The 27,908-nt window shown below is 37.0% G+C and overlaps 1 protein-coding gene across 4 annotated transcripts in view; it reads left to right on the top strand.

Moving 5' to 3' along the window:
* ADGRL2 (adhesion G protein-coupled receptor L2) overlaps positions 1-27,908 on the top strand; it is a 392,820-nt gene that overhangs the window by 331,978 nt on the left and 32,934 nt on the right. For all 4 annotated transcript variants that reach the window (XM_082765657.1, XM_082765656.1, XM_082765658.1 and 1 more), the window contains 6 exons: positions 7,913-8,022; positions 13,711-14,511; positions 22,678-22,974; positions 23,518-23,621; positions 24,443-24,628; positions 25,671-25,709. In XM_082765657.1, coding sequence (XP_082621783.1) covers positions 7,913-8,022; positions 13,711-14,511; positions 22,678-22,974; positions 23,518-23,621; positions 24,443-24,628; positions 25,671-25,709 — 1,537 coding nt within the window. The remainder of the gene's footprint in view (positions 1-7,912; positions 8,023-13,710; positions 14,512-22,677; positions 22,975-23,517; positions 23,622-24,442; positions 24,629-25,670; positions 25,710-27,908) is intronic.

Below are 27,908 nucleotides of genomic sequence, written 5' to 3'. Positions count from 1 at the left end.
GCTCTGGTAGTTCTAGTAGGCCTTTCACATACATGGTAGAAAGTAGCAGGGATGGAAAGATCAATTATAAAAACTGTTCAAAAATTATCGAGAGATGACAGTTACTTATTCCACTGGAATCTACATTTCCTTTTTTTTTTTTTTTTTTTCTCCTCTCCCCCCCCCCCCCCCCCCCCGTTTGATCTGATGCTTCAGTTTCAGATTAATGATAACTCCATAGTAATAGCATTTACACAGATAAACAAAGTACTGGAACAAGAATGAACCGGGAAAAGAAAAAGTACTGCTGATGTGATAGCTTCAATGGGAGTAAGTGGAAAGGTCTGCCTTTTTAACAGTGACTGCTTTAAATTTAGCAAACATGAATGCTAAAACACAAACGTGTCATAACTAAATTCATTAAAATTGTAAGAAGTTGAAAGCAAAAACCACTCTGTTAAATGACTTTGCCATACAGATCCAATATACATATATTGATAGTGAATCGGATGTGGTAACCTGAAGAAAGGGCCTGTGGGAGTTTCATATTTTCTGTTGTGTTTTATTGTCTATTTTGAGTTTTCATCATGCCTACCCTTAAACTCTGAAAATATTACATTGTAAAAAGAAAGCACAATTACATATTATTGTGTATTTATTGAGCAAACAAAAACAAAGCTCTGGTGCACCTTCTTGTACAATATTAATTATACACTATTTAGCTTCCTAATGTTATGTTTACTTAGTAATTGGGAAGATTCAAGAAATCATCAATATTTTATTTAAAAAGAAAATAGAAACAATTTTCTCACCTTTTTATCCCCCAGATACATTTCATCTGAAGCCACCAGGGTTACTGCTGTAGTGATCATATTGCTGAGTCTACATGAAATCCTGACACCGGGTTACGATTTCTTTAAAACAATTTTTAGCATACTTTACTGCTTTCATGCTCACAGGAAGATTTCCAATATTGCAATACAAATCTTATGGACAAATTCTGCTTTCTTACATGCTCATGCATCCCCTGTTCTCTTCTTAGATTATGAAAACTACCACCACAGCCTAAGTGGTGGTAGTTTTCATAACTAGGTGCTAGATCTGTTTTCACTCTGAGCTAAGTAAAAGTGGTGCTACTTTTCTTTAGCATGCTCATTCCCCCATAATAGTTTTAGGAATTCTAACCTGAAAATAACTTTTAGGAAATCTTATACATGTGTAAGCAAAAGTAACTTTTTTAAAAGGCAGCAGTAGGATTACATCTGTCTTGGCTCTGTACGAATGTGTGCATTCACTTTTGGGGGTGTAGCATTGTGCTGCTGCTGCAGTTGCTATAGCAGTCTGGATAGTGCAGTGCTGGGGGACCAAGGCTGCTTCAAGTCAAGGCTTTATAGCAGGGCTAGCTTTTTAGCAGGTCTTTTTTTCAGGCTTTAGTTAGGTCCAATTTATTAAGTGGTTAGGTTTCATTTCTGATATGTAATAATACATTTCTTGTGAGGTGAATTTGAAACTCAGAATTTAAGTATGTTACTTTAAATAGTTTTATCTCCTGTTGCATGTGGGTGTGCATGCATATGTATCTAATGTATCTAACATAAAATATCTATTCTCTGGTTGTTTTATAAGTAAGTTTTTTACATGCTTTCTAAGCTCAAATTAATAAAAATAAATAATTATCAAATTAATCAAATAAATTATCAAATTAATAAAACATAGCATTTAAGTAATATTTGACATCTTCATACATATATAACTTAGAGTTTAATAACAGGAGTGGAGGTCTAGTGATATGCATACACAAGCAGAAGCACACCGCACACGGTAGTTGTAGACCATTAGGAATACATATGTAAAGACAGCCATTTATTCTGGGTAAAGAGGTTCAGGAATTTTTCTGTTTAAAATATGCTGTTAAAAGTCAATACACGCAGCATAGTCATCCCACATTCCCATTGCTTTTTAGTCAGACTGCAACTTACACAGGGTGAATAAGGAACAAGAAGACCTTATGGAGTACGTGGTGCTACAACTCATAGTTTACGTGTGGCAAGTGGTGTTTTAAGTATTTAATCAATATGCTGAAAGAGAAATACTGTCAGATCTGGCTTAAAAGTTTCAAAACATACCAGAATAGTTTGTTTTAATGTATTAACAATTTTATCAAAATGAATTTTACTTATTAAGTGTGGTTTTATACTATCTCATATTTTAGCTTTTTAAAGTGAAATATACTTGACTTTTCTGTGTTTGCCAGTTTACTTAAAGAAACACTGCATTCATAGAAAGCTGATGCATTAGGAGTATGCTAAGTAGTCTGTTTCTGGTATGAGCTTAAGCCCGTACCCTTTTCAAAACAGCACTAATGTTTCTTCTATGTTACTATCTTTGTCAAATTTATGTATATAAAACAAAAGCATTTGAAGGATAAATTGTGATGCAGACCTTATTTTGTATGCCTTAACTTCGAAGAACTGCAAGATCCACTTGGAAAGGAGCTGCACATATCTTTATGTGACATATGTTACCTACCCTTAAAGGTGAAGTCTTCACTCAGTCAGTCCATTTGACCCATCTCATGCTACAGTGTCTCCAGAATCTGCTTTTCAGATTCCAGCATTTCAGGTCTGGTCCAGTCATGATGCACTCTGTTTTTCATTTTAATGCTGGAGTATTTGTTCAAGTCCATAGATTTTGCATTTTTAATCTTCGTTAGAACAGTGGTGAATAATGGCCCTTGGCAGGAGATAATGAAATTTTCTTAATTTATATTTTTAAGCAGAAGCTTCAATTGAAAATGGCATCCTATGGCCTGGAGACATAGCTCTAGTGCAAGTTTCAGGGGAGCTGTAATAATAATGCAGTGCCAGCAGTGACGGGGAATGATAGGACAGTGAAGAAGTAATTTAAGAAAGAAAAGAGAATGTACCAAAGCTTTATTGTAGCATATCTAATGATCTGCTGAAGATTCCCAATAGCTTTTGGAGCATGACAGGAGAAACTAATGTTATCTTGCCAAAACAGAAGCCCCTGCTTAATCAGCAGAACAAGATTATTGATTAAAACACCTCACACAATAGATTGCGCATGGAATCTCATCTCCATACATTGCACATGGTAAAGTGCAATAATGAGCATGAGATAATAAAAAAGGAGCAAAAGCAATTTGTTGGGAATTGTACAAGTCAAGATTAGAGTTGAAATGCAAACAAATTATTGTGGAAGGTACAGCTGTCCTTAAAGATGAGCACAGAAGGAGATGGGTGCAGCAGGGACATGGCTACATAGTGAGTGGAAGATGCTTGCTAACAGCTCTGCTGGAGCTGCTTTCCTTCCCTTTTATTTCTGTATTCATCTGAAATGTGGAAGGGCCATTCCTCATTTGCACAGTCTTCTTTCTGAGGTGAAAGGAGTTCAGACATTGTACTGTAACTGTTAATTAAACACTCCATTTGATTTTTAGATTACTCTGATGCATCTGCATTATGAAAATGTAACCTTTCTTCATTCATACTAAAATACTGAAGAAATGAGTACACAATTACTCCATGAGAACAATGATACTTCCTACATTTCTCTATGCAAAACTCTTGCTGGTAGCACAGGAACCTGAATTATCATTCTTTCAGTGCTACACTTAGTCTTCTCCTAACTAGGGTTTCAAATTTAATTCATGTATTACCTTTTCTAAATCAGCTGTTACCAAGTTCTTTGCAGATCTGCATTATTTCCTTGTAAATGACAAAGTCATAGTGTCATAAATCTTTGAGAATGTAATGAATGTCTCAAGTGATATTTCAGCGTGTGATAATATAAATTTTAAGATTATACATAAAAACCTGTGGATTTGGATAGCTCAAAATAAACTGGGGAAGTATGCAGTTAACTAGATTACAGAACACTTAAACGATACTTTAATACAGAACACTTAAACACTAGATTGCAGAATTTAAACATGAACGTGTTTGTGATTTGACTTCTTAAATTCCAGGAAACAACTGGTTTGTACCACACCTTCAGATGGAACACTTATAAAAGAGTTTGGACAGATGGACTGAAGTAACAGTATGTTGTGTAGAAAAAATAACATTGGTAAAAATGCATGAGGGACTTCAAGTTAGTTGGCAGGGTTTTTTGTTGTTATTTTTCTGATGATGTCCAGGCCTACTTTCAAATCTATAGGAATTTTATTACATGCGTGTTTTGGAGAATCTAATATTCAGAAAGGGCTTACCCATTCAAAAAGTAATGGAAAATAGGACATGAGATTATGTCGCAAAGATTGTAACTGTAATATGGGCATAGTGTTTCTAAATGTAAAGATTTCTCAAAATTATGAACCTCTGCTAGAGCAGTGATGAGGTAGCTTTGATACTCTGTAGTCATGTAGCTGGCATAATTCAGAGTTTCTTGCTGTAAAGAATATCAGCTGAGACCTTTAGTAGTTGGTTAAATGGTCTTGGTAGACAGCAGCAGAACTGTAGGCCAATAACCAATACAGTATATTAGGTTCTACAGAGGAAAAACCTACAACGCTGAAGACAGAAGACTTCCATTTATCCAGAGCACAAATGACAGTACTGTAAATTCCCTGAGTGGCTTGTCTCTGAAGTACCTCTACAGAGCCCATATCTTCTTTGTCTCTTCTCCAAAAGCCATGATGTGGGATTGACAGCTGCTGTAGGTACTGTTGGGGTTTCTTGAAGATTTCACTGGAATTGGAATATGACCACTAACTAGGTAACAAATAGTTACCTGAATGTGGATTTTTTTACATATGAATGTCTTAATCAAGCTGCTTTAATTTGAAGTCTTAGAAACATGTGAAAATCAGAACCTTATATGAAAATTACTCATGTTTTGTAAAATGCAACCATCAGCGTATTCTTAAATGCAGATCAGTGATTTGAATGTGAAAAACCACAACTTAAAGCACAAATCCTTCTATTCATTCAGTTATCCAAGTAATTGCCCTCTCTGGGTATGGGGATGCTTTGTAGCACTGATTTGTACTGCAGTACCAGGCAGGCTCATTGTGTTTTGGAACTGGCGTCTCCTTCATTTTGACCAAAGGTGAGCAAGAGGTGGCCATATGGAGAGTAAGCAAAATTTTAGCTGTAGAAATAGTCAAAAGTTTTTACAAAGTCTATGCCTTCCTGGAATTATCACTCAGTGCCTGCAGTTTGACTCTGGCACTCATTGTGGAAAGACAAAATAGTGCATTGTTTTAATTATTATTATTATATAGACTTTTGATACAAGCTACCATGAACTGCAGCTTCCTGACTGATGACAGAGTAATAATTCTTTCACCTGGGGAAAATGAAAGAGAAGGAGACGAGTCCGTCTTTTTTTATACAATTTACAAATACTGCTAATAAAACTTTCTTTTTTTTTTTTTTTTTTTTCCACAGCTAAATATAACCTTCATCAGTTTCACTCACAAGCAATTCCTCCCAATATGTATCCATTTTATTGTGCAACAAATCAATATTTCTCTCTTAATTGCTGCTCATTCAAGTATAAAATGAAATTTTCATACAGCTCAAAGCTGTGGAAACCATTATACTGAGTGATGCACTACGCAGAGTCTTTCTGTAGGGATGGTTTTGGCTTCAGCGTAAGGTTTTCACTAACAAAACAGAAAAATTTAAAGAAATAATTACAAATAATTACAAATTCTTACATCCAAGGTTTTTATGCTGGTTAGTCTGACCTGAGTTGTAAACACCTTGTACAGGGAACAAAGAGGCCTGTGAAGTTTAGGACTGTGCTGCCTTCTCCTATTTCTACAGCCTTTTCTTAACACCATGTACATGAGATCAGTGCAGAGGCTTTCTCTGCAAGCTGGTTGCATGTGTCATCACTTCCATGTGGCTTTGAAAACCATCATACTTGTTCCAGTCTCTCAAGTACTGGAGAACAAGTCCTATGAGGAGCGGCTGAGGGAGCTGGGCTTGTTCAGCCTGGAGAAAAGGAGGCTCAGGGGTGATCTTATTGCTCTCTACAGATACCTTAAAGGAGGCAGTAGCGAGGTGGGGGTTGGTCTATTCTCCCACGTGCCTGGGGACAGGACTAGGGGGAATGGGCTTAAGTTGCGCCAGGGGAGTTTTAGGTTGGATGTTAGGAAGAACTTCTTTACTGAAAGGGTTGTTAGACATTGGAACAGGCTGCCCAGGGAAGTGGTGGAGTCACCATCCCTGGAAGTCTTTAAAAGACATTTAGATGTAGAGCTTAGGGATATGGGTTAGCGGGGACTGTTAGTGTTAGGTCAGAGGTTGGACTCGATGATCTTGAGGTCTCTTCCAACCTAGAAATTCTGTGATTCTGTGAAGTACACTTCATGAGATGTTGCCTTGAGTAACACTGGCACCCTGAGTCTCACAGAACCTGTGTGAGGGCTGCATGAGGATCCTGCCTATGCTGGCCGCAAGTCATGGCCGCAAGGTAAACTCCTCACCATCTATCTGGTTGTGTGTGTATACAGGAATCATGGGCTACTTCCACTCCAGTTTGCAGTTATAAGCCTTATGAGACAAAAAAGTAGTTTTTAGAAAAAGAGACAGAGAAATGAAGAGATAAATTCAGAAGAGTCGTTGTTCCCGAGTTTACTCAATAAGAGGCTCACTATGTCCTGACCAGTTTTATACAAGCTTGATTAGAACATAAAAGGGAAAGTGATTCATATCTGAGTTCTTCAAATGGGCTTGTTCTACCTTTCATGAGGTAGCATGAATTATTCTTATACCTGCTGGCAAAGTAGAGCTGTGGAAAGCTGTTGATACAAGATAGATTATTTTAGCTTGGGTATTCAGGGAGTGTGGGAAGTGGTAGGGCAATAGAGAAGTTGATGTACAGCTGGAGTCAAAGGCTAGACCATTACTTAAGCTCAGACGTCCGTTATGCAGTTTGCTGACAAACAAAAGTAACCCCTGAGAAGATCAGCTAAGCTCTTTTTCTTTTAGTTACCAAACTCCCTGACCTTCTCTTCTTTCCATCTACTTCCTTCTGTTTTTTTCTGTATTATATTTTGACCATCTCTTCAGAGTTAGGTGATAATTTTTCCATTTGAAGTTCCAATCTATTGATTCTTTTGTTTCTCTTTCTTCTGGAAGCCTCTACTCATTATTTAAAAAATAAGCAAACGAAAAACAAACAAACAAACAAAATCACCCTTTATAAACATTAAATTCAGTAGATCCTTATGGTTAGAGGCATTGTAATGAAGTTCTTTGTATCAAAATGCATTGACTTCCATTGTTCAACAAATCATTTATGTTCCAGTATTTAGTCTCCTCTAAAATACATTTGAATTATTTTTCTTGCAGTTGTTCTTTTTAACTGTTTTTCTTATTTCCTCAGATGGTTATTCTTTACCTCTTGCTGTAACCTAACAGAGGAAGCATAGAGTCCACCAATTATTCCTAAAATAATTAAAATGGAAATGCTAATGCTCTTTGTCTGCAGTAACTCTTCCAACCAAAATCATAACTTTCTTGAATCACAACAAAAATCTCTCTGAGACATAAAACCATTCATCAGTATGTATACCTATGAAGACTGAAGGAATTGCTCATTTGTGCAATTGTACATTATTCAAATTTACACATTTTTTCATTTTGTATCATTGCATTTTGCTTTGATTTTATTGAATAGTGGTGTCAAGTCAGTATATATTTGGGATAGCTATCTTTACCAGTGGGAATGAGTGACATTTAGATAACATCGATCCCCAAATTTGAGTGTAAAGCCAGGACTGAAATATTGTGTTGAAGCCTTATTTATGGACTCAGACTGATCTAGTATTAATTAACTTGTTGTCTTATGGATTGGATTGCCCAAGTGTGAAGAGAGTTAGAACCGCATATAGCACTTAAGTATGAACTTGCAAATTAAATGTAATTTTAAATTAATTACCTTTCTTTTCCCATTACAGGTGCAACAACCGAACACAGTGTATAGTAGTTACTGGGTCAGATGTGTTTCCTGATCCTTGTCCTGGAACATACAAGTATCTAGAAGTTCAGTATGAATGTGTTCCTTACAGTAAGTATAATCTTTTTATTCTTGTTCACTTCCTTTGGCCCTCACAATTAAAGCTGGAGTGCTGTTACATGGAAAAGAAGCATATGTTTATGGCCCACAGACCCATTATGCATGCAGAGCACTTGCAGACTAGGGCCTCCAATTAGCTTCGCAAAGTGTGGAAGGAAGCCATGGTGTGATGCTGGCCAAGTGTCTGTCTGTGTTCTTAAGTGTTTGGCTTTTAAGGCTACTGTTTTTCCAGAAAACAAACTCGAATTAGCTATTCAATAGGCCAGATAGAAATTTGTACTTTTGCCCAATACCAGTTGCTGACAAATTGGCTTGGCTCACAGACTTCTAAAGAAGGAATTGACTTCAATTTTAATCATTATCTATTTGAAAGGCTACCTGCTGTTATGGTGACTTTGGGTGTACAACAAAGCCCAGCACTGACACTCCTGGGCAAATGCCCTGGTCAGGAGACATTATAAGACAACTTTGTGCTTCAGGGGCGCAGTTGTAAGTGAACACAGAATCAGAGTGAATAATTCATCAGTAAGTTACTGAAACTTGTTTCTTAAAAACAGTGGGAAAAGGAGTGAGAAAGAGACGTTCACTTTTAGTGTAAAGCCAAAATGTGAACTGTGCCTTGGAATCAGCTGTCAAAACAGAACTTTTTTTCCTGAAAATAAAGTAAATACTGAAAACATATTGAGATCAAAAAATTAGAAGTTATGGCTATTTCAGCAGTTTTGTACGGTATTCTTTCTAATGCCAGAATTCGCTAGATTTAGACATACCTCTTTTTCCTTGCAATAATTAATGTTTTGGTTTTTTTTTTTTTTTTTTTTTTTTCCACTGATGTATGCATGTTTTAAAAGTTCTGCAGATTCACTTTTAACTGGTTTTGCTTTCTTGTAAGGTCATTCTTTTCAGTGACTTCTCCCTCGTCCTGTAACTCCACAGAGAAATATCTGTACTTGCAATGGAATTTGAGCAGTGCACTGATCATTCCCTTAAGTTATTATTAAGTGTGAATTTCTTGATCTGCAGTAATCCTTAACCAAAGTCACATTTTCTGTTGGTACAGGAAACAGGCCAAGTCTGAGATGCAAAAACACTGTGGTGACAGTATACATCCAAAAAGGAAGGAAGTGAGTTCTGGCATAAGCAAAGCTATGTCAAAACTGTCCATTCTATTTACTGTACAACATTAAAATTTAGACTTCTTAAACCAAAATACTACTCTGTACTGCTTCACCACATTGAACATTCACTATTGTTAAAGGCCAAACACAGATCATCTGTTTTTTCTTCATTTCTGCTGTCATTGTGATATGGATGCTTGCTGATTTTTTTTTTTCTGTACCATTTGTAGGATTGGAAGCCTACTGCATACAGTGATCCCTAGTACCATTCCTACTGTGTGTAGTATTGGTGGCTTGTTATACCTGTTCTTCTTGTGCCACTTTTAAGGAGTGATGTCTTACCCCAATCTAACCAAAATTTTGTTCCACAAAGATCACTTTTACTGTAGCTCACTTTTTATTCCCAAATTCTCAGAAAGAGGGCAGTACAACTGATTCCAAACCATGGGGTCAGTCAAATGACGAGGTTATGTTTCCAGTTCCAGTAGGCTAGTTCATAGAGAAAAGGTATAATGCAAATAATGTTCAAACATAATTTTTTATGCTGTTTTAGGAAGAGAAGTGTGGATATATTCAACTGATTGGGTATTGCTGTCTACAGGAATCTTTTCTTTTCCAGTTTTCAGAAGTATAGTGTCACAGCGCGGCCTATCCTGTACTCTAACATGTAGTAATTCTACTTTTAAAATGCTTATTTTTGTTTATTGTGAATTTCATTGGCCTACCCCTTCCTTGAATTATATAATTCTATGTCTATCATAACTCAGGATTCTGGATACTTCTTGTCTTTCAAAGTCTAAGTTTTGTAGTTTGTTAACTGCAGCATGTACGGTGATGACACTGCCTAATTCCAGAATTGTAAGAGGAATCATCTGTTGTTACCAGCATCAAAAGGATTGCCAGTTATTAAAATCAGTTTTTGATTTCAAGCTACATTGTGCTGCAGTAGCCATTTTGATTGTTGACCATTTTTTTCCCCTGTCCCACAAAGCCTATCCTGTTATTTTTGCAAATCTCTTGATGACCAATCAATGCCAGTTATCAAGTCTAATTTTTTTTTTCCTCTTACTTGTTCCATTGCTTCACTTCTAAACGTACTAAATGACTAAAATCATTAGGTTTGCAAAGAGCAGCTATCCCAGCAAAAAGAGACTTGTTAAGAAGATGGGATAGGCTTTTGTGGGTCTAGTAAGGGGGATTTTTAGTGATCACAGCACTTCTAACCAAAGTTCAGTTATGCTTTTTTTTTTTCTGAACTTCATCTTCAGTTACTGCAAGACTGCAAAATGTACTATGTTGACGTCTTTCAGCCCGTGAGAGATTACAGCTAGCAATTGTACCAACTTTTGTGGTTAAAGTTGAGAGCTCTTACACATTGGTGTTGGTGTCACCCTTGTACAAAATGCAATTTATGAGCTCCTCTTAGGTCTTGCTGGCCTCTAGAAATATGATCACGCTTTGCTGATCATGCTTATTGATTGAGCTTCCTCTGGGCTCTCATTGCCCTCAAAAGAACGTACTTAATGAAAAACTTCCTTTTTTGCATCTCATAGTGTAGACCTGTTACTGATGTTTTTCTAATCCTCTTTAGCTGAAAAAAATCTATTGAAATACTCAGTTGGATCTCCAACAAAACTAAAATTCTAGACAAATTTGATAGGCATTGCTTTGTCCTAAAATAAGAGTGTTATTGATTAAATTACAAAGAAATTGAGAGTACCATACTTGACATTTCTCTCAATTATGCTGCACAATGTGTGTTGACACTTTTACTGAATAACGGAAGTTGGCCCTTTTATTAAGAAGTACATCAGAAGTACCATTTTGTACATCTGTGCATTTTTATTTTAAGCCTTTTTTGGACTCAGGAATTCAATAGAAAACATTTTAAAGTGTTTTATTCTCTCTCTGTCTATATTGATTGGACTTTGCAGCATTTGTTTATTTCAGTAAGCCCATCTGTCCCTGAAAAATGTACAGCTGTACACCAATGCACTTGGAGAAGACATGCCAGTAATGATTTTAGTTATCCCTAGATTTTTCCCTCACTCCTATTACTAATTCTAAGTAGGTACAATATCAATACTGCTCTTTGGCGAGGAATAAGCTCGTGCATGAAAGTTCACAAACAGAATAATATGAAAGTCATTAACACTGAATATGAAACTCAGGAACTCACCTAAGAATGCGTCTTCTGTTTACTCGAGAATTAGAAAATGAAGTAAAACAAATTTGTTACCTAAATATGCACAAATGAACAAAGGCTAGAAAAACTACTGCTGATTTTGACAATATTAGCCCCCTTCCACTCTGCCTGTAAAGCTTTGGAATTGTTCCCTAAAGAAACACTAGATCAACTCAGTCAATACCATTCTCCCAAAATAACCATATGTAATTTTGTTAAATGAAACTGAAAATACAAAACTTTCTATGGAATATAGAAATACTTTTTTCATGATAATACTGGAATACTGAAAATGTAATAGCTGTGCAAATAGTTTTGATACACTTCCTTGGTGCCAGCAGTTACTGTCACACAGATTGGTACATCTGTCATTTTCCAGGTCATTTTATGAAAGTAAGGGAACATACTTCAAAGGCTACTGAGTATATGAAATAGATTTTATTGCAAATAATTATTGGAGAGCTATTTACTATCTGGACTTCAGCTCTAAGTCTTCTATAATATGTTCCTTAAAACTTCCTTGGGGAAAATTTCTATAGTAATGTAACTTTGTTAATCAGGTTTGATTTATATTTTCCATGTATGGTGGTGGAATGCAAATTTGTTTCAAACACTTAGTATACTTAGTCCTTGCATACTAGCTTGCTGTTTCGGGCTTAATCGATGATGCTGGAGAATATCTGAATGAGCTAAATGTTAATCTTTTCTTCTCCTCTTGCTTACTGTGCTTTTGCTTCCTTTTTCTAGATGTTTTTGCTTATTTCTTCTAGTCTGATTTTGCAGTTATAGACAAAGAAGTGTCAAAAGTTCTCAAGATTGCATTCAGGAAAATAAACAAAATAAAGCCTAAGGAGAGCTAAAGGATACAAGCTGCTTTCTTTACAAGAAAGAAAAGCTGGGGGAAAGATGGGAGGGAAGTTTAATAAACACACATACATACCTATATAACTCATATGCCGTGTTTTGGATTTATAATTATCTAACTAATATAATATGTATATGTGCACTAGCACATATATGATATATTAACGTGTCACTTTTAAAAATCAACTTGATAGCATTATGCTTTGAGTTTGAGAAGAGTATGTCTAGCATGCATTAGTAAAGTCATTCATTATTTATTCAGGTTCACTAAGTGAAACAACATGCCAACGTATCTGTATTGCCTCCTTAATCTACTAAATTGATTGATCCATGTTCACTTGTGTAACCGTAGAATCTCTCTCCTGCTAGGTTTTCCTGTTGTCTGTTTCTCTTTATCCAATATAGTGCAGTTCTTATTCTCCCTATATTTAGCGTCTGTTACTAATTTAATCTTTAGATTAATAGTCAATTTATGTTAATCTTCTTTCTTTTTTCCTTGCACTTTTTTATTTTTCTTCCGATGCTTAAAATAGAAGTGGAGCAAAAAGGTAAATAACGTATACAGTCCAAACCCCAGCTCCTTGTTATGTGCCTTATGGATGTTAACCTCTTCCCTTCCCCTCCCCACAACACTCTTATATTATGATAATCAGCAGGATCTCATAAGTACACCTCATAAAGAAGTCGACTGTTTGCAATAAAGTGACTTGGCTGCTTAAAGTAGGTGGCGGGGTATAGTGTCTGAAATACTTGGGCTGGAGGGAAGACTCCCTTGCTTTTTTCTCTCCCTTTCTCTTTGTCTTTCTTTCCCTCTCTTTCTCTCACCCTTGGGTAAATTCTTGTTAATAAAGTGTCATCTTGCCTGGCTTCCAGAACCCTCTCCATAGCATGCCATGGTTACAGGGTTTCCTGGTCTGTTTCATTCATTGCTTTGGTTGTGTTTTGTTTTCTCTGCTCCTAATTGCTTTCTCTATATACCTGATGATTTGTTTCGTTCCTTTATTTTAATCGAGGCACCTCCTTTTTCAGCCTCACCACTTCTTAAAGTTCTAAACAAGTCGATGCGATTTTTTTGGACTGAAATGACCTAGCGCACTGCTGCACACCAGTTAAAAGCTCTGGAGCGTTAATGCGTACTCACTAAAAGTCTAAGATGAAAATGCAACAGTAGCTCTACATTTTCAGCTGTCTGTGTATGCCATTGAGCCTTGGTCTGTACTAGTGAAAGCAGTTCCCATCCACTTTCCATACTGGTACAGCAAGAACATGGTAACTTTAAGAAAAGTGGATGATAAAGGGTGATAATTGCATTAATTATAACATAAGGTATAATCTAGTGCCAATTAAATTGATTTTTTTTCTTCCTGACACAGTCATTATGATTTACCTACTTTTTTCTTTTTTTTTTCTTTTTTTCTTTTCTTTTTTTTTTTTCTTCTTTTTTTTGGGGGGGATTATGAGACAGTTTTAATCTGACATAATTCTTCTTTTACTTCTCTCTGTGACTGTTAGTTTTTGTTTGCCCGGGGACGTTGAAAGCAATTGTGGACTCACCGTACTTATATGAAGCTGAACAAAAAGCAGGTGCTTGGTGCAAAGATCCTCTCCAGGCTGCAGATAAAATATACTTCATGCCATGGACCCCATATCGCACCGATACTTTGATAGAATATGCTTCCTTAGAGGACTTCCAAAACGGACGCCAGCAAACAACATATAAACTCCCAAATCGAGTGGACGGTACTGGATTTGTAGTATACGATGGCGCTGTCTTTTTTAACAAGGAAAGAACTAGGAACATAGTAAAATTTGACTTGAGGACTAGAATTAAGAGTGGAGAGGCCATAATCAATTATGCTAATTACCATGACACCTCTCCATACCGATGGGGAGGAAAAACTGACATTGACTTGGCAGTTGATGAAAATGGCTTATGGGTAATTTATGCTACGGAGCAAAACAATGGGATGATAGTAATTAGCCAGTTGAACCCCTACACCCTGCGCTTTGAAGCAACCTGGGAAACAACATACGACAAACGGGCAGCATCCAATGCTTTTATGATATGTGGTGTCCTGTATGTAGTGCGGTCAGTGTATCAAGACAATGAAAGTGAGACAGGCAAGAATGCCATTGATTACATCTACAACACCAGGCTGAGTAGAGGAGAGCACGTGGATGTTCCTTTCCCCAACCAGTACCAGTACATCGCTGCAGTGGATTACAACCCCAGAGACAACCAGCTCTATGTGTGGAATAACAACTTCATTCTGCGATATTCTTTGGAATTTGGCCCACCTGATCCTGCCCAAGGTAACAGTTTGACTTTTCTTATTTTTCATCTCTTTGTACTTCCATTCAAATAACTATTTCAGATCTCTTTGGTCTAAAATATATCTTTGTACAGAAAGACGAGGAGGGTTTGTGTCTCTGCACAGTTGAACAGTACAGTGTTACATTGGTACAAGGCAAATTTACAGAACTTGTGAAGAGAGATAGAATTACTTAATTTGGTTTCATTTGGCTTGTATTTTCCTGTAATTTGTTTTATGCAAGTGTTTAGCTTTTCTGTGCTTGAGAATGAGTTGGAGAATAGCTTATTTACTTTACATCAGTCAGTTTGACTTTCTGCAGCTAAAGTAAGTTTGAGTTCATTCACACTGAGCCAGAAGCCTGTTCCCATTGGTTCTGTGTTACCTGACTTCTGAGTTGATTACAGCACACATGCAGACCTCTTAACTTCTTGGCGCCAGCAGTTGAAAGTGATGTGTGCTGGGAGGTCCCAGAGGAGACATACAGGGTTAATGTGCAATACCAAGCATAAATATTTTTCTGCAGACCCATTTTCACAGTTTCTAATGCTGGATTAGATAAGATTATCCAACATCCTTTTAACAGATTTCTCAGCAAGTCCATTAAAACTGCTGTTCAGCTCACATGAAGTTAGAATAGCTACCTAAAAGGAAGGACACTAATTGGCCAAAAAGAGGAGTAAAAAAGAGGTCTCTAAGTCCCAGCTATCCCAAAGAATGACATGAACAGGCACAGCCACATATTGACACCTGTGGGGGATAGTATCAAGAGAAATGCTCTGTGGCAGAAGAGTATACATGCATCAAAGAACAGGTTGTTGGTAAGCTGCTTTAGCAATGAAGTCTGATACTTCGCTTCTGTCATCCAATTGGCATATGTGCTTAGCAGCCATTTTTTGTGCTTCAAAAAATAGTAATAACAGTTTCTCCCCATGGAAAGTAGCTGTTCGGTGTTGTCTCAGCTGATGCATGTGCAGCAGGATGAACCACATAGTGGTGCACCTCTCCTGCAAAGACAGGCTGAGAGTGTTGGGGTTGTTAGGCCTAGAAAAGAGAAGGTTCTGAGAAGACGTCATCGCAGCCTTCCAATACCTAAAGGGGGCCTACCGGAAAGACGTGGAGGGACTTTGTCAGGGAGTGAGTGTAATGTTTTCAAGTATTCAATGACAGAGTAGGTTTCAATTAGATATAAGGAAGAAATTCTTCACTCAGAGGGTGGTGAGGCACTGGAACAGGTTGCCCAGAGAAGCTGTGGATGCCCCATCCCTGGAGGTGTTCAAGGCCAGGCTGGATGGGGCTTTGGGCCACCTGATCTAGTGGGAGGTGTCCCTGCCCATGGCAGGGCAGTGGAATTAGACAGTCTTTAATGTCCCTTCCAACCCAAATCATTCTTCAGTTCTATGATTCTCTATCAGCATACATATAACTTTTCCTAAATAAAAAAGTACGTAAGATGCAGCACCATGAGGCAGTTTAGAAGTACCATACTAGCAATCTCCAGAGTCCCATAATGATGTTACCAGTCTGTCTCCTGCAGACCTCCCTGGCTGTGTGATGCCAGTCTCAGCCAGTTCTAGTGTTTGGGGGCTGAGCTCCAGCCTGAGGGCAGCTGTTCTGGCTGGCTCTGCACTCTGTATGTGAAACAAGGCCACTCCTCAGGGAGGCTTTGCAGCTGCTCTTAGCTAAGACATACCCACCTAGGTAATTAGAAAAAAATTATAGCTTTCATTTTCATACATTCTCAGACATGTCACTTTTCATTCAATTTAACTGAGATGAAGATACAGTTTAAGTTCTCCAACACCTTAAAAATAAGAGCAGTAAATGGAGGTGCCGGCTTTATGTAGCTTTTGCAGTTCAGACGTCTGCCATGAATGTGGCAAAAGCTAATCTTTAAATCATTGCATTGAGGGAAAAAGCATTTAGGAAGAGCAGGAAGAGACAAAAAAGCTGTCATTTATGTTAGTACCACCAAACATCTCCAGTGAGACATTTCATAATGTTTTTATTATGAGAGAGTCTCTAAGATCCTAACTTACAGTACACATCTCAGCCACATTCCATCTAATATCAGCAAGAGTTTCAGGTATCCAGCAGCACCCCTTCATGTTTCACATGGAAACCCATGTTCCTGGGTTTCCATGTGAAGAAGCTGGTATGCAAGACAGAGGGAGAAAGATGGTACTGCAACCAAACCTAGACAAGAAGGGGTCTAGGGCATGCTGCAGAGTGCTTGCCTCTCATCTAAGCATTTTCACCCATGAAGATATAAAATGAATATTTTGAGTGGTTTGTGAGTTTTTGTTTTAAATGCATTAAGAAATCAGTAAATACATTTTGATTGTGACCTTTTTAAATATAGAAACCATATGAAGACATTAGGTTTATTTGAATGTGTATTACATTGATTCACAAAAGTTATTTTTTCCCTATATAGAGCCAATAACCACTATTTAAATTTTGTATTGATGTGTAAATGGCAGATCTAAGAATATGTTTCAGTTCATTTCCTCTTTTGACTTTAGTTAAAGGCTACTAAATTAAAGGAAAAATTAGTGTGATTGCCTTGAGAAGTACTGCTATAAAACCAAGAAGACATTCCAGACTTATAACTCAGTATTTTATTTGTATTATAGTCTCAGTTCTTCATTTTTTCAGCATAAAATCTATATAAATTGAAGACCAGTTCATCTATTGTTACACAGTCCAAGAACCTATATGTGTAATACACATTTCAGGTTTTTATCTTCCGTGGAATTAGATCAGATTTTCAGCCCATTTGACAAAGAACATTTTTATGTTTCTTTTTTTTTTTTCTTTTTCTGTGGTTCAGATCTCTTAATCATCTACTCAAAGACATAGGTGTTAGGATAAGATTCTTTAAGTCACCTAATGGGAGAACTTTTCTTTCTTTTTTTTTCTTTCTACAACGGTACTTTAATGTAAGGTATTTAATGGTGTCACAAGGTCAGTGCCTCAAAATTGGAAGTCATGGCCTTTTCTGTTCTAGCGGTTAACTTGGGGCCACTGTAGAAAAATCAGCAATCTGTGTTGCTTCTGTTGCTGCGGGAGCAATAATGATGTATAGACACCGAGTGATTCATTTTTTCTTCCATCTATCTGTCTTAGCTATCAGTTCTTGTCTGCACCTTAACTTCCTGCTATCAAGGGCTTCAGAAACAACAATCTTCTTCTTCCATAAAAGACAAATTTGTCACATTTGAGTCACACTTCTTAACTCAAAGGTCTGTGTTTGCTCCCAGAGCCAAAATTGTGGACTCATTTGTGACCTCCAGCATGCCTTTTTTCTTTCAGTTGTTTCTTCCATTTTTAAATCTGCCTATTGAAACCACAGAAATGCCACTATAATTAACCTAATGTTGACCTGGCTTTTGCTGCAAACCTACACCATTTCTTCCTCCTCCAACTGTGTATGTTATGTGCTTCCCATATTTATATTTACCTAATCCTCAGGAAAACTCTTCAGATTTCTAAAACCAAGGCTGCTGCAGCCATGCTACCACGACCACGTTTACCCTGGAACTTGGGTCTGCTGCCCTTAGAGCTCTCCCCTTTACCTCAGTCTTTATGTGTTGTTATTTCTTCTCTCTCCTCATGGGAATTATAGTACATAGATGTAGAAATGGCATTCAGAGCTAGATCTGGCAAGTAACACTCATTTACAACACAAGATCAGATTTTCATAGGTTAAATGTAAAAATTATATTTAAATGTCAACCTTAATTCAGAAATAGTTCAGAAATATATCAGGTCCTGCAAAAAGCAACTACAAAAATGCAGAACAAAGAAAAGTTTTTGTATTCTTGGTAAATTTAGTGTATATGTCCCAGTATATTATTTCTAAGGAGGTATCCAAGGATCAAACAAATCCTAGCTGGAATAAGAATTTTTAAAGGAATTTAGATCAGGAAGAATGAAGGGAATGTTCCCCCTAAAAGTGAATGAGTATTACATTTAAGGTTTCCTTGGTAACAAAAAGAAGATAAATCCTTTTGTTCTGTTGTAGTGCATTAGGGAGAGATTTCATCTACACTCACCCCAATTTACGCTAACTGTGCAAACTGCTCAAACTGGAGTTGTCTCCCCTTTTGTACCATGATACCCATCATTAACTTTTATTGGATCACTGCAGGAAAATACGGATGTTGTGAGTGTGGACAGAACAGAAACTCAGAGAGTACTATCACCAAGGGCTTGAAATAATAGGAAGCTAGTGCAAATAAATCTTTATAAACCAAGAATCTATGACGAAGTCATGCAGCAAATTGTTAAGTAAATTAGATCTTTGCTATTATAGTGAATCTGCTACACTACAGATTGATTAAAGAGTGGCTGTACAAATAAAGACAACATAATGGGGACCAGATAGCACATTTCTTGATCATAGGTATTTCTCTAATTTTGAAATGTATTTATTATTTTCAAGGTGTAAATTTATAAATGCCTGTGTAAACATTTCACTTTCGACTAAATGGGATTTGGCAGGGTCAATAGAATTCTGGCCAGCATAATAGCTGTAACCTATAAGTAATTAGGTAAGTCTCAGTGACTTCCCTGATATTCACTGAAGCATAAAAACAGGCACATAGCAGCAATAAGCAGAAAACAGGGAAATCTGGATTTGCACAGGTTTCTGATCCTGTTGCTTTATACAGCAGCTCAGCGTACAACACTTTTTGAAAATGAGGTGAGGATCTAGGTTTTCAAATGTCCAAATAAATTGAAATATCTAGTCAATAATAGCATATGTTTAAATGAAAAATCCATACATCCAATTTCTGAAATTATCTAGGTCCCAGAGATGAAAGTGAAACCCCTGATATTTTCAGAAACGATGCATTGTCTAAGCATTTCAGTTCATTTTTAAATGTAGAGGGATATTTGTATTGTGTGTGTGTGTTTGTTTGTTTGTTTGTTTTGATGTATTTAATGTCTACTTAGAATAGAAACCCATTGGCGAAGAATGTTAGATTGAAGAAAATAGAAAATAGGTGCTGTCTCTAAATCCATTCTTCACTGTCAGTTGGGGAAACAAAGTTACTATTCCCCTGCTGTCCTAAGCAATTGTGTTATGTTTTTATAGACATCACACTGTTAAGCAGGTGCTAAGTTTTACTCCAGTGGTGTCTTCATTTTTAGAAACCAATAGTACTTCTAACTGTTTAAATCAGCTGTTAGGAACTGCATGAAACAAATGTAAATTAATTACTCTCAATTTGAGTCCTTGCATTTGCTTCCTATTGCTATCGTCATTTTTTTTAATCTTATGAAGACTGTCTTCAGCTGGTTAATGAGACACATCTATTTAAGAATAAAAAAAAATAAAATAGGAAGGAAGAAGGCAGAAGAGGTTTTGTTTTTCTCCTCAGCATGTCCAGCATGGTAAAAAAATCCTAAGTGGAATCTCACATTGCAGAAGTAGCTTTCTTGGTAGTGGACCAAAAATTAAAAATAAAAATCGTCAGCCTTATAAAGGCTTACCCCAGCTGCCTGTAATGGTAAGTTAATAACCCCTACATGTGGTTTGGTCTCCTTTTTAGTTGTGTCATATTAATCATCACTACCATTGTCTTGTATCTGTAAGCACTCTGTAACTGCCTGGGAGCCTGCAGATGCCATCACCCTGGACACTTCAGATTGAGACACTTCAGGTGGTGGCAGCTATCATGTATCCTCTTGCAGCTCAGGACAGTGACCTTACAGATTAAGTTCCCCAACAGGTCATTAAAAACAAAATGATCCACCTTCTGAAGGCTGGATATATTCCTAAAGAGATGTGCTCCTATTTTCAACCTTCCCAGTCACAGGCTTCCAGCACTGCCTGAAGTTTCTTGGTACATTCTTAAATATACCGACTTCTCCAGTTTTGTATTTAAATCAGAGAATCTCTTAGAAATGACTTGTATCTCTTTCAGTTTTGAGAGAGAGAAGGTTTGAAGTCTTTTTCTTAAAATGGGAGATTACAAGTATATTTCAAAAGTATACATTACTACTAAGGTATGCAGGTCATTTTTGAATCATAGACAATATGCATGGGGATTGATTTCAATGGATAGCATTAAAATTGTTCTACCTAATGTTGTGTAAAGACAGCAGAATATTTTAGCTGAGGGTGCAGCACAAAATATATTCTGAAAATTGTTACCTCACTACTGAACTTCAGAGAGTTGTTTTGAATTCTTATAGTGGTATTCTGAGACAAAGCTATCCTAAACATTACAGGTTTGAGCAGTAATAGCAATAATGCTAACACACATTTCAGTGATTAAATATGTACTAATTAGCACAATGTGTTAGGGGATGGATAGTAATAATCAGTTGTCCCTTGCATCATTCTTTGTCCCTAGCAGCTCCCTGTTCCCCGGGACCTGATTCAGCAGGCATTGCCTGACACTGCTGCAAGTGATTGCAAATGCTTTTGACGAATGTTAATTGGGAAAGCAGTAGAAGGCTGGATGCATTGTAATCAAACGAAAATTACAGCAGTTTCACAAGATGTCAGGCAAGCACTTGCAGAACAGATCCAGAGATTTCAGTAGGTTTCATAGTAGCTAGCTGCGCCACAAATTCAGCACAATTACACAGTCTTCAAACAGCCAAGAATCAGATCGAACAGAAGACAGCCTCTGAAGAAGTTTCTCATTTATGAGCAAGAAAGGGGTAAAAAAAAAAACACATCTCCTTATACAGTCTGTAAAAATAGATTCTGATGTTCAAAGCTTCACTCTAAATTCATAGAAAAATAAAAAGATAAATTCATATTTGAGACTCCTAAAATATTATAGATGAAATATAATTGAAAGAGGATTTTGAAATAATAATTGTTATCTTGAATCAAGAGAAAGTCAATATTTTTCAAAACACAAACATAAAAAATAATCTGCTGAAAGAAAGCTAGGCAGCACTTTTGGTTTTGGTGGTGATTTTATTTAGAGACCATGAGAAGACATGCATTGTCCAGTGCCTTGGAGGTCAAGGGCCTAGCAGCAACAAAACCCAACAACAACAACAAAAAAGCCACTTTATCCAGTGAAGTTAATCCTAAAATTAGCTTCATTTATTTCTATATTGGTTAGGAAATAATAAATACTCAATCTGAGCATATTCAGTCTCAGCACAAGGACTTGTGCTTTTATGTGCTTGTAAAGCACTGTGAGCACTAATGAAAGATTTGGAAATAATTAATGGTAACTGCCTCAATTACATTACCCGCATAGTTTCAACTGTTGCCCAATGTATATTTGAAGGTGATGAACAGAAATTGCGGACTGCTATCTTCACAAGTATTGACTAGTGCTACCTTTCCAAAGCCTCAGAAAAAATGCAGCAGGCCCAGCTGCGCCTCCCCAGCCCCAGCAGTTCCTTTCTCACGGGGGTTGGTGAAGTGAACCACTGTGAGTCTCAGACAGAAATGATTTGGCCTAAACCAGTCCTAGTGTTGCACGAAAGGTTGCACTAGGTGCTTGCCACTGGCCTGCATGAGTCATGTCTTCGTATCTGCTTTATCAAGAAAGGATGTTAAAACCTGCAATGTTCAAACACCAGACCACCACCTCCCTGCTATGCATTTCTGCTGCTTGGAGTTAATCAGGCATGCTGCAGCTCACTCGAGCAGAATGGCTGCTGGGTAGGAAGATGTTATCAGAATTACTTTCCTGGAAGGTGTGTTGTGGGTGACTTGAAGTTTTTGGGTCTATATTTTTTTTACGGTCCAGTTATTTACAGCCCACTGTCTTTATTGCTAAAGCTGAACTGTATTAACTGTATTGTTTATGGCATGCTGATTCAAATGGTTCTGTCCATACAGTTCTTCCTTCTGCAGAAATGATTAAGTAATCATTAATTGCTCTGAGCATATTTGTTATGTACTGATAACTTGGTAGGACTGCCTTTCAGCTTTTAGAAATGTAACTACCAATTGTTATTGTAGAAGAGATTGTTTAGAGATTGTTCTGAAACTTCATACTGGTATGAGCTGGGAGGAAAATAATTCTTAAGCACCCAGAATAACATTAAGAAAAGTGCAGTATTAAGGTAAAGAAAAGGAGACACCAGAGAATCCATTAAAATAACATAAATAACATTAAAAGGACTTTTAAAATATGAACTCATTCACTTCTTTATTACTCTAATTTTCTTTGTGCAGTGCCTACTACAGCAGTGACAATAACTTCTTCAGCAGAGCTGTACAAAACCACAGTGTCAACCACTAGCACTACATCTCAGAAAGGCCCCATAAGCACAACATTAGCTGGAGGAACAAAGGAAGGAAGCAGAGGACCCAAGCCACCACCACCCATTTCCACAACCAAAATTCCTCCTGTGACAAGTTTCTTCCCATTGCCAGAGAGATTCTGTGAACCAACTGAGGCCAGGGGGATTAGCTGGCCCCAGACACAAAGAGGAATGATGGTTGAACGCCCTTGCCCCAAAGGAACACGAGGTATTGCCTTTAAAAATATGTCTTGAATTCAAGCAGTCATTTCAAAAGCACTGTGCCACTCTGATGACGATTTCTTTTTTAAATCTCAAGCTGTCTGTCATGATTTTTTCATGTTAGTTGGAGAATGCAGTACCTACAGGCAGTGGTCAAGTTCTAATCTACAAACAGCATTTGAACGTAGATGCAAAATTACCTTGCACATACGCTTTGAGAATCCAGGTCAAATTTTAGGTCTTTGCTTGGGGACTGTTGTGAAATATGCTTACAGATGCCTTTCTCATTATGAGCTCCCCTCTGGATGAGCTCCAGGAAAAATCAAGGGCTTTTTGTTTGTTTGCAGAAAACGTCTGGTACTTTTCACTGACTTTTTTATTGCTGTTTGTCATCTACATTATTTCCATACGTTTTTGTAAATTATTGTCAACTACTTACATTAGCGGCATTCAGAATTTAACATTGCTTAGGAGTACATTGTAGCTGATTTCCTGAATGCATGCAGAAAAATGGTTTCAATTTCACTGTAGTTTTCCACATCTGTTGTAGGAACTGCCTCATATCTTTGTGTGGTTTTAACGGGAACGTGGAACCCCAAAGGTCCCGATCTTAGCAACTGCACCTCACACTGGGTAAATCAGCTGGCTCAGAAGGTTGGTTGAAACCTTTTTATCTGATGTACACTGGTGACTAAGGATAAAACTGCAAGCATTAATAATTCAGTTAGTTGAAACCGTCTTTATTACTCTGTGTTCATTTGAAATAGAAAGAGTTATGAGCATTTTGTGTGTGAAATATTTACCAAAAGTTAGGTTCATAAGTATGTTTAAGCATAGTCTTGCACTAAGTAATTGTATTGAGTCTGTGCTTACATGTTTTCATCACGTTTTAAAGCAAAGTAGCTTTTCCAGTATCTTTGCTTAATGAATCAAATATTATAAACCACATAGCAAAAAGTCTGGTATGCAACCAGGTTTTTAGGTTTGGGGAAAATTACGCTGTAATAAGTAGATTTTTGTATAAGTGCATTAATAACAGTATGATTAAAACACAGAGCCACTTTCTGTGCTTTCCCTCCCTACTGAGATTTACTGAGTTTATGAAAACTGGATAATTTGTTGTCAGTACCAGGCTACTTGACTTTCAAATGCCTCAAGCACTACTATGAACAAATAGATTTCTTACTGTCTGATAATGGCAGTAAAATAAAAGTGAGGATGAATAGAAGATCTAGCCCAAAAGTCCCAGCCTGATTTCTGTTTTGATGGCTGTTAAGAACTGCTTTTGTGTGTCATGGATCTAAGAACCTTTAATCTTCTGAGATAAAGAGAATGTTATTGGTCTCAATTAGTTGCAGATTTCAATGTATGTGTAAATGGTTATTTCACCACAACAAAGGTATGCGGGGAATTGGAATTAGGAGCCGCAAGCAGAACAAGGGACCCTGCTGAGATAATATAAATTGTCATTTCAGATCAGAAGTGGAGAAAATGCAGCTAGTCTGGCCAATGAACTGGCTAAACACACCAAAGGACCAGTCTTCGCTGGCGATGTTAGTTCATCAGTGAGGCTGATGGAGCAGCTTGTGGACATTTTGGATGCTCAGCTGCAGGAACTGCGGCCCAGTGAAAAAGACTCAGCAGGAAGGAGTTATAACAAGGTACACGTTTCCCTTCAAATCTTCCTGCTGGGATAACCATTGCCTTTGATTATTTTTTTTCTCTTTCAGAAATATTAATCTATACTTTGTTCCTGTGTACTTATAGTTGTGGAATAAACATGTAAGAGAAATCAACAGTAAATGCATAGCAGAAAGTTGCAATTACTTTCTTTAGGGAATAAGATAAAATTCACAATAGCTGACTGGTACTCAAAAACAGCTATGTGTCCCTTATTAAAATCTGGAATACGTTAAAAATAACATGAGAGAGCTGGGTAATAGCTTACAGAAATTCTGTACCAAATCAGTATTTTTATCCAGTGATCATTTTAACCCTGAACATCCTGAACACTCAGTGGGATTCAGCATAGCTGCAGGGTTTTGTCTTAATCTGACCTTCTGCGAAATAATAGCAATTTTTTAGACTTTTTAAGACACCAACATTGCTTATAATTGATCTTATATGTCAAGACATATCTAAAATGCAAAGACTTAGGTTTTATCTGGAATAATGCTCAGAGAAACATTTCAGAGAAAAAAAAAAAATGTCTTACAGTTTTAGATAGAAATCATAAAAGTGTTACCATTCCTGTTTTTCTCAGAAGAAATGCTATATTTCATGGCCTCCTCCTTGCCTCAGCTTAGTCAAGAAGCTATAGACAAAACTTTTTTAGCCTGCTTTATAGAGAGAGCTCCATGCATTCTTCCGTTGTCTTGGCAATAGTTTAATTTACAATCCCTAGCTACCCTTAAAAGAGTTTTCCCAGAGACAGATAAAGTGACCACACAGGGATTTTCTCCTTTGACCTTTTCACACAAATCCCACTGTTCGGGAAAAAATACCTGGGCACCTGTATACTGGTTGGGAAAAAAGTTTCCTGTATGATGTTTTTCTGTAGTCATCATTGGACGGATACTAAATTAATATCCAGAATCTTTGTAGTTCAAATTAGGGATTTAAAACACCAGACTAATTTTTGGATATCTCTGAAGCTTTCCAGAATGTGTCTAACTTCTGATTTTCTTTTTTCTTACTAAAAAGCTCCAAAAACGAGAGAAGACATGCAGGGCTTACCTTAAGGTATCTCTCCTGTGCTGTCACCCTGCTTTCTCCCTGCTTCAGCAACCTGCCACGCTTTATCATCTTGCTGCATGATCCTATGTATTTCAGTCTTTGATAAATGTGTATTGTGCCCCATATCAACTGTACAAATGTTGGCTTTGCACAGGTATAACACTCAGGAAAAAAAAGGTCAAAGTTTATACGTCTTTTACCTCAACTTGTTCCAAAGTATAAGAGGAGAAATAGTCATTATCTGAATTGGAAATAAAATCTCTCACATAATACAGCTTTTGGTGGAGGAAAAAGCTGGCAACTTAACAGAAATTACTTCAGCTTGGTAGTATTGTATATCAAAGACTGTTTAGAGTTAATTTGCTTGCATGAAAAATACATTATGTAGCCTACTTTGTTCTTCGTGCATTCCTATACCTAGTAAAATGATCCTTCTTACAATTTTAAGAGTTGTTACAAAGGCCAGATTCAGTGATTCCAGTATTAAATGGATACATTTTTAGGACAAACTAGCTTTACTAGTAGAATACATGCCACATATCCTATTAACCAGGCTATGTGAAAGGCATGTAACATTGCTGCCCAATTTTCAGTTTCTTTCCTCTCTGGTAAAATGGTTGCCCACAGTGGCCAGCTTCTGTTATGTGATACAATGCAAATAATTCCACCTCATGCCTGTGAATAAGCGAAGAAAATGTCCTAGGATAGATTGTATCTGTGTCTCTGAAAATTTTTATTGCACATTTTTTTGAAGTTTCTTTTAAAATACTGTTTTTCACTTGTACCTTCTGAGATAAAATGTAAGAACAATTTTTGAAAAGAACTTTAAAATGCTTTGCAACATAATAAATTAATTCAGACAATTACTGAAGAGACACCTCTCTATAGCAGGCACTCAGACTTTTATCCTGCAGCTTAGGAAAGGGATGGGAGGTGTCCAGTTATGGCAAAAATTTGACAAAAGGAGGCCAAGATCTGGAGCGAAATTCACTTCTCAAATAATATATATATATATATTTTATTAGAAAGTTTTTTGTTGTTGTTGTTTGTTTGTTTGTTTTTTAATAGGAAAAGGAAACACAGCAGGTATTTACTAGACTGAATTTTCGTTCTTTGTTTTCAATAGTAAACATTAACATGAGAAGAGCAATTATTGGGTTGCTTCAACAGATGCATCAGAGGGGCCACATGGTCTTCCTACTTTCCCACTCATCTTTGAGTGGAGAAAATGCCTCAGAAATCTTATTGGACAGGTGATCATTTACCACAGGAAAAATGCAGAGTTAGCTTATCCCATAATAAACAAAAAGCATTTCAGATTAATAAATGCATACCATCAGCACTAGATGGAGACACATAAGAAACCATAGCCACAACCTTAATTTTTGACTGGTGTCATTTTCTGTAGATCTCAAATGGGCTTCTCTGGTTAGATAAGACTAATAAACCTCTTGAAATGACAAATCAAAAGCTGACTTACACTATGTAAAGGAAGCAAGTTCCCACTTTGTGACAGAGGATTCATTTGTACCTCAGATTAGAGGCTCCAATCTGTATTTCTTGGTGACTAATGAATCTGGCCTCTGCAGACCAATTTCTGTTCCACTCTAGTTAATGGCTGCAGCAGTATCAGTGTGAGCATTTTGACTATTCTGTCTCCCATTAGAGAAAGAAAAAAGGCTTTAATGCCACTTCGAAGTATCTTCCACCTGCCAGGAAGGTCATGGTGACTCACAATGCAGACAGAAAGAGGATATTAAAATGGGTTAGGCTAATTAATCTTGCTCTGACAATAGCCTTGACCAACTTTTCCTATTCCTATTACACAATGTAGTATTCCAGACCAACATCTTTCTGTTTGTACACTGTGTTCTGTTTCCATTCCCAATACTTTCAAATTGATCAAACACATTATATATATGCTTAATGACACATTATGACTCGGTAAATGGGACAGAGTAAACAGGGTGTTTCAGCAATGCATGGCATACTCAATGCACAGCTACATTATGCATTCATGTAAGAGCCTGCCTTCAATTGATTAACTGATTACTGTGATTGATTGGATTATTTTGTAAAAATAATGTAATCATGTCTCTGAATTCTTTTCTTCCTTATTTACTGTTACTTTATATGCAGCTTAATGAACCTTAAAACATAATGATAGAGTTGTTGCAGGAAAGACTTAAAATGGCAGCTTTATTC

Source organism: Aythya marila, assembly GCF_965140915.1.
Source record: "Aythya marila genome assembly, chromosome: 8".
Classification (NCBI taxonomy): domain Eukaryota; kingdom Metazoa; phylum Chordata; class Aves; order Anseriformes; family Anatidae; genus Aythya; species Aythya marila.
This window is presented reverse-complemented; position numbering and strand designations above follow the sequence as displayed.